Genomic DNA, 17,217 nt, shown 5'->3' with positions numbered 1-17,217 from the left:
TATTTCTTTTTTACCGAAATTGACTGAACGAATTTGTTTATGTGATTATGATTCGTAAAAAAATCTGATTTCGTGTCATGTACTACGTCTGCTGCCAGATTTTTTTTTTTTTAGTTTTCCAAGAAACTGCGTGACTATTTGTAAAGTTGTTAGCTATATATGTTTGTAATCAGTTAATAATGAGATTTGAGGTGTGTTTATTTTTAAAGTGTGAGCAATTGTTGTGTGTGTGCGTGTGTGCATGTGTGTGTATGTATGTATGTGTGCGTATGTGAGTGTGTGTGTTTCGTTTATAAAAAAATTGTAGTTGGGTTTCTTTGAACATTATGTCTGTCTGAAAAATATTATGCCCTTTGGCAAAAGTTTTCGACATAATTATCTAATTAAACTTTAAGTGCTTACTAGATGTGCAGGAAGCTGCTTGCGTACATGAAAGCCTCCTGCGTGAGCAACGTAACTACATCAGACACGTTTCCGTTGAGGCAACCGACTTCTAATGGATTCAGCTGTGAAGTGAAGCTATTAAAATGATACACTGATTTATTGCTTGGTGACTTTATCTTGGTTTTCTTTGAAAATATCAACTGGGGTGCTAACATAGGCGATGGTCCAGCAAAGAAACTGGTGAAGTAACTAGAACAAAGTCTTTTATTCAGACGCTTGGAAACCTGATCTTCCTGCTGTCGCTGTTTGTTATTCTTACGTACCGCAAGTTCTGACTGGTCCTTTAGTTCGGCAATTTGGTTCTTCAACATCACTTTCTGGCATGGAAAGTCTGCTTTTGGTTCAGAGTAAAACGTAAATTTCTGTCCACAATAGATGTTGGGTGTAAAGTTTATAGATGGTGGTGATGTTTTAAATGGATACCTTGACATTTTATAGGCATTTTTATACCAGTCGAGTGCCTTAGACTGTTCACTAATAATCATGTCCTTGTTGGTAATCCTATTACTCAGGTTCTTGACACGCTGGGCAGAATTGTTTGTATCGTATGCATTATTTTGGACGGTTTCATTCTTCAACAAAGTCTCTTCTTTCCGACTCTTGGGATGCCTATCATAATTTTTACCAAAGTTCTCTTTCTCATGCACATTTAATGTTTGTTCTCCACTTCCAAAAATGCCACACAAACGATTTTTTCGCAGTTTTTTTATCTCCATAGCCATACGCATAATTAGTTCGGATTTGCACTGCGTTTCGGTGTAAACCTCATTCTTCATCTTCATCGATATCTGCTGCTTTAAAATCGCGATTGTGTCACTCGCTTTGTTCAATTCAGTCTTTAAGTCTCCAACTTCTTTTTTCAGTTGGTTAACATCAGGAACAAATTTGGGATCAATCTCGCCAACATGATCCAACAAACCGAGTTTGGAACGAAGCAGCAAGTTCTCTTTGGTTTTTACTTCCAGCAGCTGTTGGAGATCCAAATTTACTTGGAATGATCGATCTTTAATAGATGGAGATGAAATGATTTCTGGAGCAGAATTTCCACGTTTTGGCTGTGATAATGAAATAAAATCTTCTCCCAGGCATGACCGCTCATTTTTGAGGAACAACTGAAGGCTGCGACTTGATTTCGGTGTACTACAAGCCGTTTGGTATTCAACAACTTCATTAAAATGTAGTTCATCTTGGTTCGACTTAGAATGAGATTCAGCTTTAAAACTCTTGGAATGAAGATTGCTGCCACTACCCATCGTTTCTGTGGGACTTGTATCATCACCAACAACATGAGACGGCGCAGACAAACCAGCAACTACAAAGAAAACAAAAATAAACAATTTAGTAAATTCAGCATATCTAAAATATCACTTGTTTCAAACAACAAAAAAAAAAAAAAAAGAAAAACATTTAATATTGATATAATTTTTTAGAGGGATTTCCAAAGTGGATGATATCCCCTCTGGCAGAAATATCAGAAAGGATGCAGAGATGGGTAAATAGGAAAGTAATTTTCTTTTTTATAAAATCTACATGACTAAATCTAATTCATTTTAATTAAGGAACTCATTGGCTTTGCAACTAGGTTACACTTAAAAGTAACTGTATAGTAACAGCGATAGAATTAAATGTCTGAATATTTTTTGACATGGGGTAAATACTATAATGCGCTGACAAGGCCTTGCAGTTGTTGTCTTAAGTTATCTTATATATATATATATATATATATATATATATATATATATATATACACATACATACACACACACATACATACACACACACACACACACACACACACATATATATATATATATATATATATATATATATATATATATATATATATATATATATATATATATATATATTAGCAGATCGCTCGCTATTGCCCAGTCGTAAAATATGCTTTAATATGATATTTTGATTAATGCAGATTTCGTATTTGTTATTATATCATATTATATTAGACACAGTATATAGTAATGATTTAAAAAGTCTAAAAAAAAAAAAAAAATGACTCGTGCGCCACCACCGAGAATCGAAACCAAAACGTTTAGCTTAGGATTTACTTTTTCCTTTGACGTTACTAACTGATATATGAAGACACGTTTTCTGCATGGCTAAAAATTAAAACATGAACCAATAGTTATTACGTTACGCATGCATATTCGTAATGCCGTCGTCCGACCTTCACCTGGCAAATTCCATTTTTTCAATTTTCCACCCGTTTGCATCGATTTTCATAGAGTAAAACCCAAATATAAAGTTTCGCATAAGTTCAAATACCCTATATATTAAGTTTCATGTCTGAATACCAAAAACAGACAGAATCTGCATGAATATAATTACACATAATAGTTAACTAAAGACGATCACCCTACTAGAAAACCGAAAAAAACTAATAGGAATTGATTACAATGTGTAAAAGAATATACAAATTAGCTGGATTGTTTGCTAGTGAATGCAATCCCACGACCCATATATAACAAAGTTGTATTTTCTTTTTAAATAAATAGAAAAAAGAGTTTTAATATAAATTAGTACCAGTACACACAAAAAATTATAGGATTCAATACTAGCAGTACCTGCTAACCGGCGTTGCCTGGTGGAAGCGTCCCCCCCCCCTGGAAAAAATTATAGTACGGTTGTTGCTGCTGCTGCTCCCCAACCTCAACCTCCTCATGTTACAAACGACTTTCGGAATAGACCCCCCCTAACTGCTGATGGTAAGAACGGCCATCAGAATGTCAGGAACGGGTGGAGAGGGGTGTTGTAGTAAGAGTATTGAGCAACCACTAGCCGTAAAAATAAAAATCTAAAAATAGCAGTGAGGGGAGAAAGAAAAAACATTAAAGGCAGTAGGCAGCCTGAAAAAAAAACAACAGAAAAAACATCTATTTAGCCGTCGAAGCTGTGGGAATGTTGACTGGTTACTTCCCAGGCTCCGCGACTAAGAACAGTTCGTCTCAAACTTTATAAACAAGCAGAAATTTATTTACAAATGAAAACATGAAGGAAATGAAACGAAACTTCTTTCGTGTATTTATTTATTTATTTATTTTTTTATTAATGACTGCAATACTTGGTTTCAATTATTTCACATATCACCGTAAAAATAAAACCTAAGTAAAAATAATAAAGCTAAATAAACAAAACTCACAAAAAGAAAACGCCTCAAAAACAAATGAAGGTTTTTTCATTTCGATATACTCCCCCCCAAAAAACAAGTAAAAAAACAATAAATGTGTATGAATTCGATAATAAAAATAACTGATGAAAATGAAGAAAAAAACATGCATTTATCGCAAGACGTAACTCTGTTCAAATGTTAACACTTCAAGGAAAGAAAAAAGTATAATCCTATGGTTGGGTGTGCACCAGTAACCCATAGGATACAACGCGGGGCGCTATCCACTGGGCCACAACTACGTTTTGTAAATAAAGTCTTATTTTTTCTATTTAATGCAACTAACGTGACGCGTTACTGAAATGAGGTCAGTCTGTTACGACGTTTCTCTCTCTCTCTCTCTCTCTCTCTCTCTCTCTCTCTCTCTCTCTCTGCCGATGCGATGATTTAATCTGTCCGTCCGTCCGTCTGTCTGAATATATGCATGTCTGTATGCCCCCCTCTCTTTCTCTCTCTTTCTCAATTGTTAACAAAGTCAGTAAACAAATGCAGTCCGTGTATTTAAAAAAAAATGAACAAGAGTTTATAATATAACGGAAAGTATAAATATAAAAATAAACCCAGGAAAAAGAAAAAAAAGAAGAAAACGAAGCCAGCTGTTGGATTACGATATTTGGCTAGAATGTAAATATATGTATGTATTGGTAACGGAGGAAAGGTAGTTGGCATAGTATTCGTTAATTTAAGGGAATATTTCCATTCCAATAATCCATGAATAGGGGAATGCTGTAGAGGTCCATAAATAACGGAAAGTCTTCTACTCTAATAGTCCGTTTCTTTCAATTAGCTAGACTTCCTGCTATCTGCCACCCTGACTCTATTGACATGTACAAGTTTATTTATTAACACGCAGAAGTTTAAATGTAACATAAACCAACATTTTGCTCATCTTCCCCAAACATGGTCCTAAATAGTAGCCCCTTATGTTCAAGTGGCGATATGCGTTGTTAGGAGTGAACATGAGTAAAAAAAAAAAAAATTCAAAATAAAATATCCATACGATTATTCTTAATTTCCAATTGTTTATCCATGTTCAGTTGTAAAGAAGAATTAAGATTAGTCATGCGAGAGAACTTTTGGTTGAGATCCAACATATCTTGTTCTAATCTGAAATTTGAAAAAAATAAAAAAGAAATTAACAATTGCATAACTTTTAAAAGATGCATATATTTTGTAAGTTGAATTACACACATAAGTTAAAAAATATACCGAAAATATTATAGGTTTAGTAATAGTAGAATTAACACAGTTATAACGCTATTATTATTGGGTTCATTTTGTTGAATGAAAAATCTTATGAAAGCGTAATAGTTAGTAGTATTCATCGTAGTTGGAAAATTAATTTAATTTCTTTTAACAACTATTGAAAAAACTTATTCTGACGGCGAAGGGGAATTATGCAAGTGGTCGCGTAAACTTTGTGGGTTGTGACCTCCCCCCGCTGGGGTCAAGTACCAAAGTAGGGTAAGATGGCGGAAACATTGATAATTGATATTTGTTCAACTTAGATGGTTTATTAGTCTCAAAGCTCTTGTTGAAATGGAATACTTTAAGAAATTCAACCTTTCTGCATTGTTAGCCATGCCGAACCTAGTTAATATGTTCCGGAAACTCATGCGGTCGGCCGCAATTTCCTGCCCATTAAAGTTAGGCCCCGTGATTTTCTCTGGAAACAATGAAAAAGGAAGAAACCCTCCCTGAGCTAGCGGAAGTTCCCGATTACTACAAAGGCAGATTCAGCATAGATACTTGGCACTGGCTGATGATAGGTTTAATTGAAATCTCACAGGTTTGTGTAATATTCCTTCAGTTGAGGCAACCAACCACACTCGACTGAAGTTATCCCGTTGAAGGGGATCAGCTCCAGTTAAGTAATGCAGGTCTCTAATTCAACGATGAATTAACAAATTTCTGTCCAAAAGAATGCGTACGCCGTGGACTTTACTCCATCACGACACATAACCAGTCATCCCTGGATCTTCTGAGTCAATGACTCCCTCCTGCGTAAGAGCTGTTATTTCGTGACGCTCATGGGGACAGTTAATCAATGCAAGGAATTAGTAGGGTAGCAACTGGTAACAAGGATTGTGCTATCTCATCTGCAAAGAAGTTGTAAATATCTTGGTAGAAGAAGGAGACTAGAACAGAGGTTTGTAATAACTGCTAACAACCTGGACAGGTAAAAGGCAACCTTTTATAGCAAAAAGAACATGCCTCCCACTCCTCCTCCTAGTCTATATATCCATTTGTTCTTTTTGCAATCAGTTTGAATTATTCCCCCACCTCCTGATGCTGACACCAACCACGGAAGTAATCCTCTTTCTTTTTTCACACAATCAATGTAGAGAGTTAATGTCAGTCTTATCTTTTTATGATAAAATTCACCTTTCGTTTTCCTTTGTTTACAAAGACATTTGGCGGAAGTGACGTCTGACATATTTTTAGCTGCGGATGACCAAATGAACCTTTCTTTAGAATTTTTATTCAAACAGTCTTTATTTGAACTTAATGAACTGTTTTTTTTGTTTTTTTTTATGAACAGTTTTTCCCCATTAATATGTTTCCAGGATTAACTGCAAGACTGCCATCAATTTAGAAAACTTAAGTCACGCTAGAAAAAATCTCGTTACAAAAGTCTCATTTCGAAAAATAAATTTTGTATTTTTTTTATTGTAAATTGGTTTATCATTTTATTGTTGAATTAAATTTCAAAGTGATAAATGGAGAAAAAATATCTCGAAAAGAAAAAACACCTCGTTTTTTTGGTTGTTTTTTTTTAAATAAAACAAACCATAATTTTAAAATTTCGATTTTGGAAAACAGTCCATAATATATATATATATATATATATATATATATATATATATATATATATATATATATATATATATATATATATATATATATATATATATATATATATCATTATAAAATTCCTATTTTTGTTTGATAAAAAAATAAAACAGTTCATAAAAACAAAAAAACAGTCAATTAAGTTAAATAAAGACTGTTTGAATAAAACTTCTAAAAAAAAAAGTTAATTCTATACAGTTTTGGTCATCCGTAGCTAAAAATATGTCGAACGTAATTTCCATCAAATAGCCTTGTAAACAACAGAAGACGATAGGTGAATTTTGCCCTTTTTATAAACACTGTTTATAAATTCTATTTTTACTCTCTAAGATTAATAATTTTTTTCAAATATATAATTTGAAAATACCCTAAACAAGTGGAAGTTCTGTCGCCCGTTAACCCAAGTATCCAAGAGACCATGTACATTAAAAAATAATATAAAAGTATTAGAGAAGAATAAGCAAACGAACATATGCTATTAAATATTCCCAGAAGAAAGATTAGTCATTAGTAATTCATAATTACCAATCGTCTGCCTCTGTTATTTTCTGTAAATATTCGAGAATTACGAATTATGTGCCCTTATGTTCTGTAATTCACATTCACATTAATGATCACATGTAATGAACGTCTTGCTATTAATTTATGATTATTTTATTTCAATCATTTTTTTTCTATGATAAAAAAGTTTCTTTACACTTATTACATTTTTTATATAAAATTGATGACAAGTTAAATGGTATAAATGTACATTTTCTAAATTCAATCGCACATAAGTGATCGTGTGAAAGTAAAAATCAATCATGAAAAATATCGAAGATTATCACAACAGCAGATCACCAGAAAAGGAGAGATAATATCGAAACAAATATCGAAATTATTCGTCATAACAGACGATATGTCCACAATGTCAGCGATGAACGACAGTTCCCAAAACATCTCAGTAGACAGAATTTCAGTTCCAAAAGGCAAAGAAAATAGAAATGAGAGTTTTAATAGAAATGATTCCCATACAAATGGCCTGAATAGTTTAAGAATATACTAAAATATGTCAGATCGAGTCATCAGTAGATCCAAGAATCTAACAGACCATGTACATTAGAAGAAAATAAAAGAGCAATAGAAGAATAAACAAACTGAGGGTACTTGTACAGTTTAATCAAGACAAAAAAAATGAAAATATCGGAAATAGGTTATATTGTACGCATCCGTTTTGGACTGAAGATCTCCGAAAAAAATTCACTAAATTTGATTGAGTAGTTTTTTTTGTTTTTTTTTTACAGCGAAAAACGCGTTTTTATGAGAGCACAATGAAGGTAGCCATCTTTGAATTTTTTTAACAAGCCACATGGAGATAATTCAGTTTAAAGCGCCGACACCCCGTCTCCACCTTTAATGCTAGCTTTTTTTCCTAAAAATCGGAGCATGACTACCTTTTGCTCGGCATTATAACAAATTGTTTTTTTCTCTGTAAAAAAAAACAAACTACTTGATCAAATTAAGTTAATTGTTTTTCGGGGAACTTCATTCCATAACTAATACGTACAATAAGATCTTTTTTTTCGATATTTTCATTTTTAATGTCTTGATTAAAATGTACAACTACCAAACTGAGAAATCCTAATGAATATTTTTAAAAATTAATAAAACAATTATTACGAGATTTCTCGCCTTGTTATTCGTTGTAAGCATTTGGAGATCACAAATTATTTGTCCTTATTTTTTAATTATCATTTTAGTATTAATTATAATTAGACGTAATGGACGTTTTTCGACGTTGTTGTCAATTAATAGTGAAACAGGGACTCCAATATTATTATAAGATATCCACTGGAAAATGCCTTGATTAACAAATCATTCAAAATCAGATAATTATTTAATTCTAATGGGATCGCCAGTCTTTACAGAATAAAGTATAAATTTTATATGAGAAGAAAACTTTCAAATTTAACATTAAAGTTGTTGAAACCTGATGGTATTTAAGTGTGTGTTGTAACATTTAAAAAGATTGCTAAAATTAACTACTTTTTTCAACCATCTTTTAAGTGGTATACGTAACAATAAAGGGTCCTCAAAGGCCCTGTTGAAATGATCTTGTATCGCTAGATTGTGTATGTGTTTACATATATTAATAATTTTTTTTTTAATATTAAAACTTACGTTTTACTTCGTACGCATGCAATCTCCAATTTGCTCTCGAGAGATTTAATTTCTGCTTCCTTTTCAGAAAGTAATTTGTCTTTTATAAATATCTGTGTTTCTTTATCATGAATATTTTCGTCCATCTGTTCCAGTCGAGCCTGGACTCCATCTAACTGAAATCAAGCAGAAAATGCAAAAAGTGGTATAAATCAATATGGATGGATCAGTGATGATATGAATGTTTATCTAAAATAAGATTATTCAATCAATTACAATTGCTACTCTTCATATAAAATCATGTGTGTCATGAATGAGTTGCTGGAATCCATATTAAATAGAGAAGTAGTCAACCACCTCAGCAAAAATAACCTTTTTAGTGACATGCAATATGGTTTCCGTTCTGCCAGATCTACAGCAGATGTGCTAACGGTTATATCTCATAGGATTAGTGAATATCTTGACAAAGGCTTCCTTTCAAGGGCAATTGCTCTTGACATATCAAAGGCCTTCGATAAGGTATGGCATAAGGGCCTACTTCACAAGATTTCCAGCTACGGTATAACTGGAAATGTTTTCTCAATCATTAAATCTTTTCTCTCTGGTAGGCTCATAAGAGTAGTGGTTGATGGGCAGAAATCAGAGGCCCACAGTATTAATGCTGGAGTCCCTCAGGGGTCCATCCTGGGCCCAACTCTCTTCCTGATCTACATCAATGATCTCCCAAAACACATACTTAAATCATTCGTTGACATCTATGCTGATGACACGGCCATCTATGGCAACACACCAAAGGCCATAAATGACAAAGTTCTCTCTGAATCTCTCTCCTCTGATCTCGAGCGCGTGGTTCAGTGGGGGAAGATGTGGCTGGTTACTTTTAATGCATCTAAAACCAAGCTCCTATCTTTACATCATCAACGCTCTGATCTCTATCTGGCATCAATTGAAATGGATGGCTCTCGTCTAGGGGATGCTCCATATTTTGATAAGCTTCTGGGCTTGGCCTTTACTCCTGGCCTGAAATGGAACACGTACATCAAGTACGTTGGCAAGGTTGCTGGAAAAATGGTAGGATCCTTCTACCACTCCAGAAGATATCTCACTACTGATGCAATTCTCTATCTATATAAAAGCAAAGTACGTCCAAGAATAGAGTACTGCTGCCACATCTGGACAAGAGCTGCTAAAACAGTCTATCCTGCCTTGACAGAGTACAAAATAGGCTTAGTGGGGGATGCCCTTTTCTCTTCCCTGCAACCTCTTCCCCACAGGAGAGACGTTGCGAGCCTGTCTTTGTTTTATCGTTACTTCCATAGCAAGTGCTCGTCTGAGCTCCAATCTCTGGTTCCCCTTCGTAAATCTTTCACGATAAATACCCGTCTAGCTGAAACCACTGTCAAAATTTTATCCATTCTCCATCAGTGCCAAAACCAAAACGTAGATTCTATGAACAAAGCTTTTTTCTTAGAAGTGCACGCCTGTGAAATTCTGTTCCGTTTGCCTGTTTCCCACCTGACTACAACCTGGATGTCTTCACGTCCAACATAAACAAATTCCTGATGAACCGCCCCCTTAAGTAAGACACTTTATCAAATCTCCAATAATAACTTACTGTACACGCAATAACCCTTATCCCTGAGTGGCTTCCGGGCTTTGATAAGTGGTGACTACCTTTTAAAAAAGGCTTATTTCAAAATTTAAAGACACATTGGTTCAATTTTACAAAACGATTTATAAAGTAATATTTCTAATTTCTGAATTGTTATCAAACAGCAATCTTATAAATGAAGACTTTAATTACATAAATATTTAATCAATCGAATCATATTCATCTAATTTTTAATGAAATAAAAAGATCAAGAAATCATTTGGTAAAATTTTCACGCCATTCAAATGAATTCAAGTAAAATAAATGAAATCTTCATTAGTGTTGTCACAGAAAAATAATTAACAAAATCTAACTATTGATTTCTAATTTAAGCAAATATCTCTTGGTCTAAATATTTTCGAAGTAATTTATTAAAATATTTTATAAATACTAAACTTCCTTTGAATATGGTAGTATTATTATTTAGCCCCAAAAGGTACAGCTTTAATGTACATTTAATGTAAATCTGGAATCAAGTTTTGAAACAGCCATTTATGGATCCGTTCCCGGGGAGGAAACTTTACAGACATCATTTATTAATTAAAAATCCTCAATATTAAAATTTTTAGTGGATTTCTTTCTATAACCGAATTGCAATCATGCAATGGTAAACTTTGAATGAATCAAACCTGCAAAAAACTGGAGAGTCAAACAAGAAAGAAAAAAAGAAAACGGAAAATCTCATTCAAAGTCTAGAAATTTAAAGTAAAATCTGAAAATTTCACAAAAAGTCTGAAAACGTACGTATAAAATAAAAGGAATTGACAAAAAGTGTGTAAATTCCACCAACAATCTGTTGCCACCACAAATATTTTAGATGCTAGATGAAAGAAAATGAAACGAATCTTATGAAAAGCTAAATTTTGAAAAAAAAGAGTTATTTTTAAAGAGTAAACAATCATTGCTTCCCAAAAGTATGAACAAAATATAGATATGAGAAGTCTTGAACTTCAAATCTTTATTGCGAGAATAAAAAATAAAGAAGCAATTCCAACCTTTTCTCTCCAGCCATCTTGAAGGAAATATATTCTCAGTTTGAGATCAAAATTTTCCTTTCTTAGTTCATCCATCAGCTGGAAAAATACAAATAAAAATCAAATTAAAACAAATGAACAACATTAAAAAGTATAAACGTTTATCATAATAACAATCTTTTTATGAACTGATATTAAAAAATGCTGTTTAGATATATAGAAAGTAAAAGTAAGCTAGATGTGTTCTTGATAGAGACTAGAAGAAAATATACCGTCAGGTGTCTTTTTCAACTCGCCATGGACTGCTTTTTTATTACTGTCGGTGCTATAAATAAAATGTTGTTCAAAAACATTGCGAATTGAGAACCAGTACAAATTCACAAATAAACACAACACAATCCTTGTGATATGCACATGCCAAACACCCACAGACGATAACAGATCTAATTCAGAATAAAGAAATAAAAAAGTGCTCATTAACGTCAATTTATGATTAGAACAGATTTAAAAAAAAGTATGGAAATTAAAAAATAACCAACTTTATTTTCATTCATATTTATTCAAATTTTACATAAAAAATAATTTAATTACAAGAATAGGGTATACATATCAATATATATATATATATATATATATATATATATATATATATATATTGATATATAGGGTATGCATATCAATACACACACACACACACGCACAAACACATACATATATATATTTATTTATTCGAAGGTAAACAGTTATATTTAGTCGCTACAAACAGCCATCTGTTTCAGTTAATGAGACTTCAATAATGCGACCCTGAACCATTCGACGCTAAAGAAAAAAAGTTGTCTTTTTCTTTTTTCTTTAGCGTCCAATGATATATATATATATATATATATATATATATATATATATATATATATATATATATATATATATATAAGAGCAAATAGTTAATAAAACATGTTAAAACACTTTGAAAAAGAGTTAAAAACATATTTAATCTGAAAAGAAAACACTTAATAAGTGGATAGTTCTTAATCCGCGGAGTTTCGAAGAAATACTTTCCTTCTCATTAGAGGGTAGGAATTAGCAAAATGCGGGATCGGATTTTTCATACAAAAGTATTTGATGAAACTGCAAATAACTCAAAGATCTTACTTGATAACAAAAAGTGAAGCAGAGGGAATATGGTGAAGAAAAGGGTGATTTCACGTCAGTGGATAGTCAGGTGAAAGGTAACGTATCCAATGACGGTAAAATCCAAAAATGTAAGTCCAAGATAGTTAATTTACTTTTCCACTCGCACAAGTAAAATCCCAGGAAATCGCGTAATTGGAAGATGGTCCAAAATAATCCAAAAGGCCGAAATCCGTGGAATAATTCACAAATATGTACAAGGAAAAGGGGGAAAATTCCAATAATAATAAAAGAAAAATAAGATATGCTGTTAACACGGCTGTCGAGAACATTTTGTTCTCGGCAGCCGTGTTAAAAGCATATCATTTTGCTAATCCTACCCTCTGATGAGAAGAAAAGTATTTCTTCGAAACTCCGCCAATTAAGGACTATCCACTTAAGTGTTTCCTTTTCAGATCAAATATGTTTTTAACTCTTTTTTCAAAGTGTTTTTTAACATGTTTTATTAACTATTTGCTTTTATTATAAGCTCTATCTCCTATTTGGTTTTATTGAGCTTTTTATATCTTGTTGAGATAACTTTATAAATATTAATTCTTTAATATTTATAATATACTTTTGTTTTTACCATCTTGGATCATTTTGGTAAATTTGTAATTTTTATTTATATATATATATATATATATATATATATATATATATATATATATATATATATATATATATATATATACGATTATCGGAATCGGGAATCGGAAAATTGGAACTTTTTGGGTATCGGGATCGGTATCGGATCGGAAAATTGTAATCTAATTTCCGATTCCAAACCGATTCTTTAAAATTTTAAAATAAAACAAGCACAAATTGTTTTTTTTTTTTACTAGAATTTGATCATTTGCAACATAAGACTAAGAAGGGCCACAAAATGCGTTATAAATCTCATTTACAGGTTTAACATTAATTAGCAGAGTTTATTTTATTTAATTTATCCGTCATTTATTAAGAGATAACGTGCCTATTGCCTTTGTAATCGTTTTGCATCTATTCGCTAAAATCTCTATGCGCCCTCATCCGAGGGAGTTCATGCGATTATTAAAAATTTTTAAATGATCTGGCGAGGGGAGGGGGTTAAAGTTCGTGGGCGCAAGCTGTACATTGGAGTGTCTGTCATCGGCTTTTTCTGAAATAATTAAATTTTATGGCATTTCTTTGGCCACATGGTAATCCTTCGCGGCTGTGACAATTGTTATTTCAATCATATTTGAAACCCCATTCCCAGACGTAGACTCTCCAAACATAATTCAATTCGTTTTTATTAGTTTTTATTGTAAGCAAAGTAAATATTCTAGAGTTCACTTGCCTACTCAATATCACAGATTTTAAAATGTTTTCGCACCTATTGGATTAATGGCCATATGGTGTCTATTAGAGACTTCACATGTTTGGAATGTTTTTTCTGGTGTTGGTTTTGTCTGATCACCGCATCCTTTGAAATATTTTATGTTTTGGCACAAGTGAAAATATAGATGAAAATCTCACAAGTTTATCAAAACATTACATTGAGAATACCCAAAACATTTAAAATACCCAAAACATATGAGATTCTACTTTTTTTAGGCGATTATGTGTGAGCACACTGAAACGTTATTTTAGAATTTAGAATGGGGGTTCAGTTGTGCGTATAAATATAATGTAAACTGGTCCCATTTCGGTACATTATAACTTTTTAAGCAGTTTAGTAATTTTTACCACTAATTCTAAGTCCGATCAGCAAAATCATAAAATCACACGTAATTGCTATATTTTTCGTATTGCCACCCGTACTTAGGGTTAGTAGTAGGAAAGGAGCATCGTTTTTATTACTTTTAACAATACTATATATTAATACGATAGCGTGTGTGTTATTTATTTTGTGTGTTACGATTACATCCAAGTGACTGTTCTTTAATTGTTATGGATTCTCATTCTTATAATAAATAATTTTACCAAGAATTCTTCATAAGTTTTGGTTTCGATTTCAATTATAGCTGATAGAACTCCAGTAATCCATTTATTTTTATAAATAATTTTATCAAGAATTCTTGATAAATTTTGGTTCGGCTTCTATTATAGCTGAAGGAACTCAAGCGGGTGCACCCAGGTCATATGGATATATTTTTTTAACTTTTGAAATGGCAACTTTATAATATATAAAAATTGATAGAACATTAACTCTATAATAATATATACGAAATCTGCAAGAATTAAAATATCATATTTAAGTGTACTTTATGACTTGGCTACGCCAGGCGCCCCTGCTAGCTTAGATAAATAGTTTTGCAGTTTAAACAAGAGTTACAATAATATCAAAGCATCTTTATTTACGCCATGAATAACAACATCAATATATTACACATGAATGAGTCCTCTGCGGAATTTCCACAAGCCCCGATAGTTGTTATTATTTGCATCTCGTTATTTTTTTTTTACACAGCAAAGTAAATCAATTTAATATCCCGCCAAATTTATATAATTAAAATAATATTTAAACATTCATAGAAGGAAGGCACATAATAGTTAACGAAGCCCAACGCCCTCTCCATGTTAAAAATGATTTTCTTAATGGTAACATTATTATTTAGAAATTCCTTCGTAACAATGGGAGGAGGGCGTTGCTTTGTTCTTACATCGTTTTCTCATTTTACCTACCAATCGTCGACTATTTTCAACTGTTTATGAAAACTTTCAAGTAGCATGTTGTACACTAACGACGAACTGATACAATTTGGCTTTGTTTAAAGTCAAAATAAACCTTTTGTTGTTTCTAATTTGCAATACAAGGAAAATATTTGAAAACATATACCCGGAAATTACCCGGGGGGGGGGGGTATGTAATAATTTGAAAATTTACCGGAAAAAAACAACGAATCTCTAATTAAATATTTATAAATATTAAAAGAATCAGAATCGGAATTGGGAATCGAATCGGAATCGGAAATTTAAAACAAAATCGATAATTGGATTGAATTCGGTAAAAATTTTTGAATCGTCACATCACTAATATATATATATATATATATATATATATATATATATATATATATATATATATAAACTTACGTCCTCGTTTATGTATGATTTCTCAAATTTCTCTTTTTCAGCTCAACTGGAAAAATATATTTTAATTTTCACTAAGTTATTAAGCAGTTATAAATTTATTCCAAATATATAAGATATATTATATATCGGCTTATTCCAATAATCACGTAAATAGATCAAGTAATAGAATTTTGTATTGAATTCACTCCTAGACTAATTAACCGATCATTATAAATTTTATTTATCTGTGTATGTTTATATATTCCTATGTATTGGATTAACTCCTAAATTAATTATGAATTTTAAGAGTGTGTATATTTTTATATATATGTATGTATTGGATTCACTCCTAAATTAATCAACTGATCATTATGAATTGTAATTATGTGTATATAATTATATATTTTGTGTCTTGGATCCACTCCAAAATTAATTAACTGATTATTATGAATTATATGTAATGTATATGTTTGTATATGTCTATAGATGTCATATTCCAACAATCACATACATCGGTCATTTACTTTGTTAATGTATTTATGTGTAAAAGAAATAATATCCAATTAATAAGATACTTGTACAGTATAATACTCATATGAAAAGTTATGTAAAATCATCGAGTAGTTTCGCCTTTATATTAGAAATAAGATATTTGCACAGTATCCTACCCAAGAAATAAGGTACTTGTGCAGTATTGTACTCACATGAAAAAAAACACAAAGAATATCTTACCTGTGACGTAGATAAGTTATTAAAACTGTAAATCCCGTTAAATATTCGAGTATATTTCATAAAAGTATTGAGTTCTTTCAATTTTAAATTAGAAAAAATGTACTTGTGCAGTATCCTACCCAAGAAATAAGGTACTTGTATAGTATAGTACGCATATGAACAACAAAGGAAATCTTATTGCGACGTATATAAAAGTAATCAAAACTGAAAATCATGTAATATATTCGAGTTGTATGATGTTATTATAAGAAATAAGGTGCTTCTTTACTATAGCACTCTGATGTAAAACAAACAAACTCTCACATGTGACACACGGAAAAGTTAGCACAACAGAAAATTATGTAAAATTATCGAGTAGTTTCATCTATATTTTAGAAATGACGTGCTTCTACATTATCCTACCCAAGAAATAAGGTACTTGTGCAGTATAGTACCCATATGAAAAAAAAAAAGAAAATCCTACCTGTGACGTGCATAAAAGTTATTAAAATCGAAAATCATGTAATATATTCGGCTAGTATGACTTTTAAATGAGAAATAAGGTGCTCCTTTACTATAGCGCTTTGATGTAAAAACAAACTCTTATCTGTGATATACAGAAAAGTTAGCACAACAGAAAATATGTAAATTATTTTAAATATGTGTTGTACATTACCCACCCTAGGTAAGGAATTTTTTCCCATATACTTGCTGTAAATTTCCTATTCTATGAAAGGTACAATTATTCCATACATATAATACCCGTCCTAGGATAGGTAAAATATTATTTGGCTCAAGATGGCAAATGATACATAGACATAAAAAAAATCCTCTATCCTAAGAATAACAGGTAGGTTGAAAATTGTTCTCATTGTCTTATACGGTCGGTCCCAAGCAACGCCGGGTGGCCTTGCTAGTAATACGTATGGAATCATATCAACAAGTGGTGCTATTTTACTTAAAGTTGACCACGTATCCAATTGGACTGTAAAATAAATTCATACATTTTTATATGATAAGTCATGTACTTTTTAAATTTAAAATTAAAACGT

At 31.8% G+C, this 17,217-nt stretch overlaps 1 protein-coding gene across 3 annotated transcripts in view; it reads right to left on the bottom strand.

The window, feature by feature from the left end:
• Nucleotides 1–221: 221 nt before the first annotated feature.
• Nucleotides 222–17,217, bottom strand: part of LOC145239846 (uncharacterized) — a 42,674-nt gene continuing 25,678 nt past the window's right edge. For 2 of the 3 annotated variants that reach the window (XM_080103397.1, XM_080103399.1), the window contains 4 exons: nt 11,270–11,347; nt 8,645–8,799; nt 4,632–4,738; nt 222–1,756 (listed from right to left, as the gene is read on the bottom strand). In XM_080103397.1, coding sequence (XP_079959523.1) covers nt 402–1,756; nt 4,632–4,738; nt 8,645–8,799; nt 11,270–11,347 — 1,695 coding nt within the window. In that variant the 3' untranslated portion in view covers nt 222–401. The remainder of the gene's footprint in view (nt 1,757–4,631; nt 4,739–8,644; nt 8,800–11,269; nt 11,348–17,217) is intronic. The other variant, XM_080103398.1, reaches the window with a different exon arrangement.

The sequence above is a fragment of the Euprymna scolopes genome, chromosome 19, assembly GCF_053919585.1.
Source record: "Euprymna scolopes isolate OS-2025 chromosome 19, ASM5391958v1, whole genome shotgun sequence".
NCBI classification, from domain to species: domain Eukaryota; kingdom Metazoa; phylum Mollusca; class Cephalopoda; order Sepiida; family Sepiolidae; genus Euprymna; species Euprymna scolopes.
The sequence above is the reverse complement of the archived record's forward strand: the minus strand, read 5'-3'. Positions and strand labels throughout refer to the sequence as shown.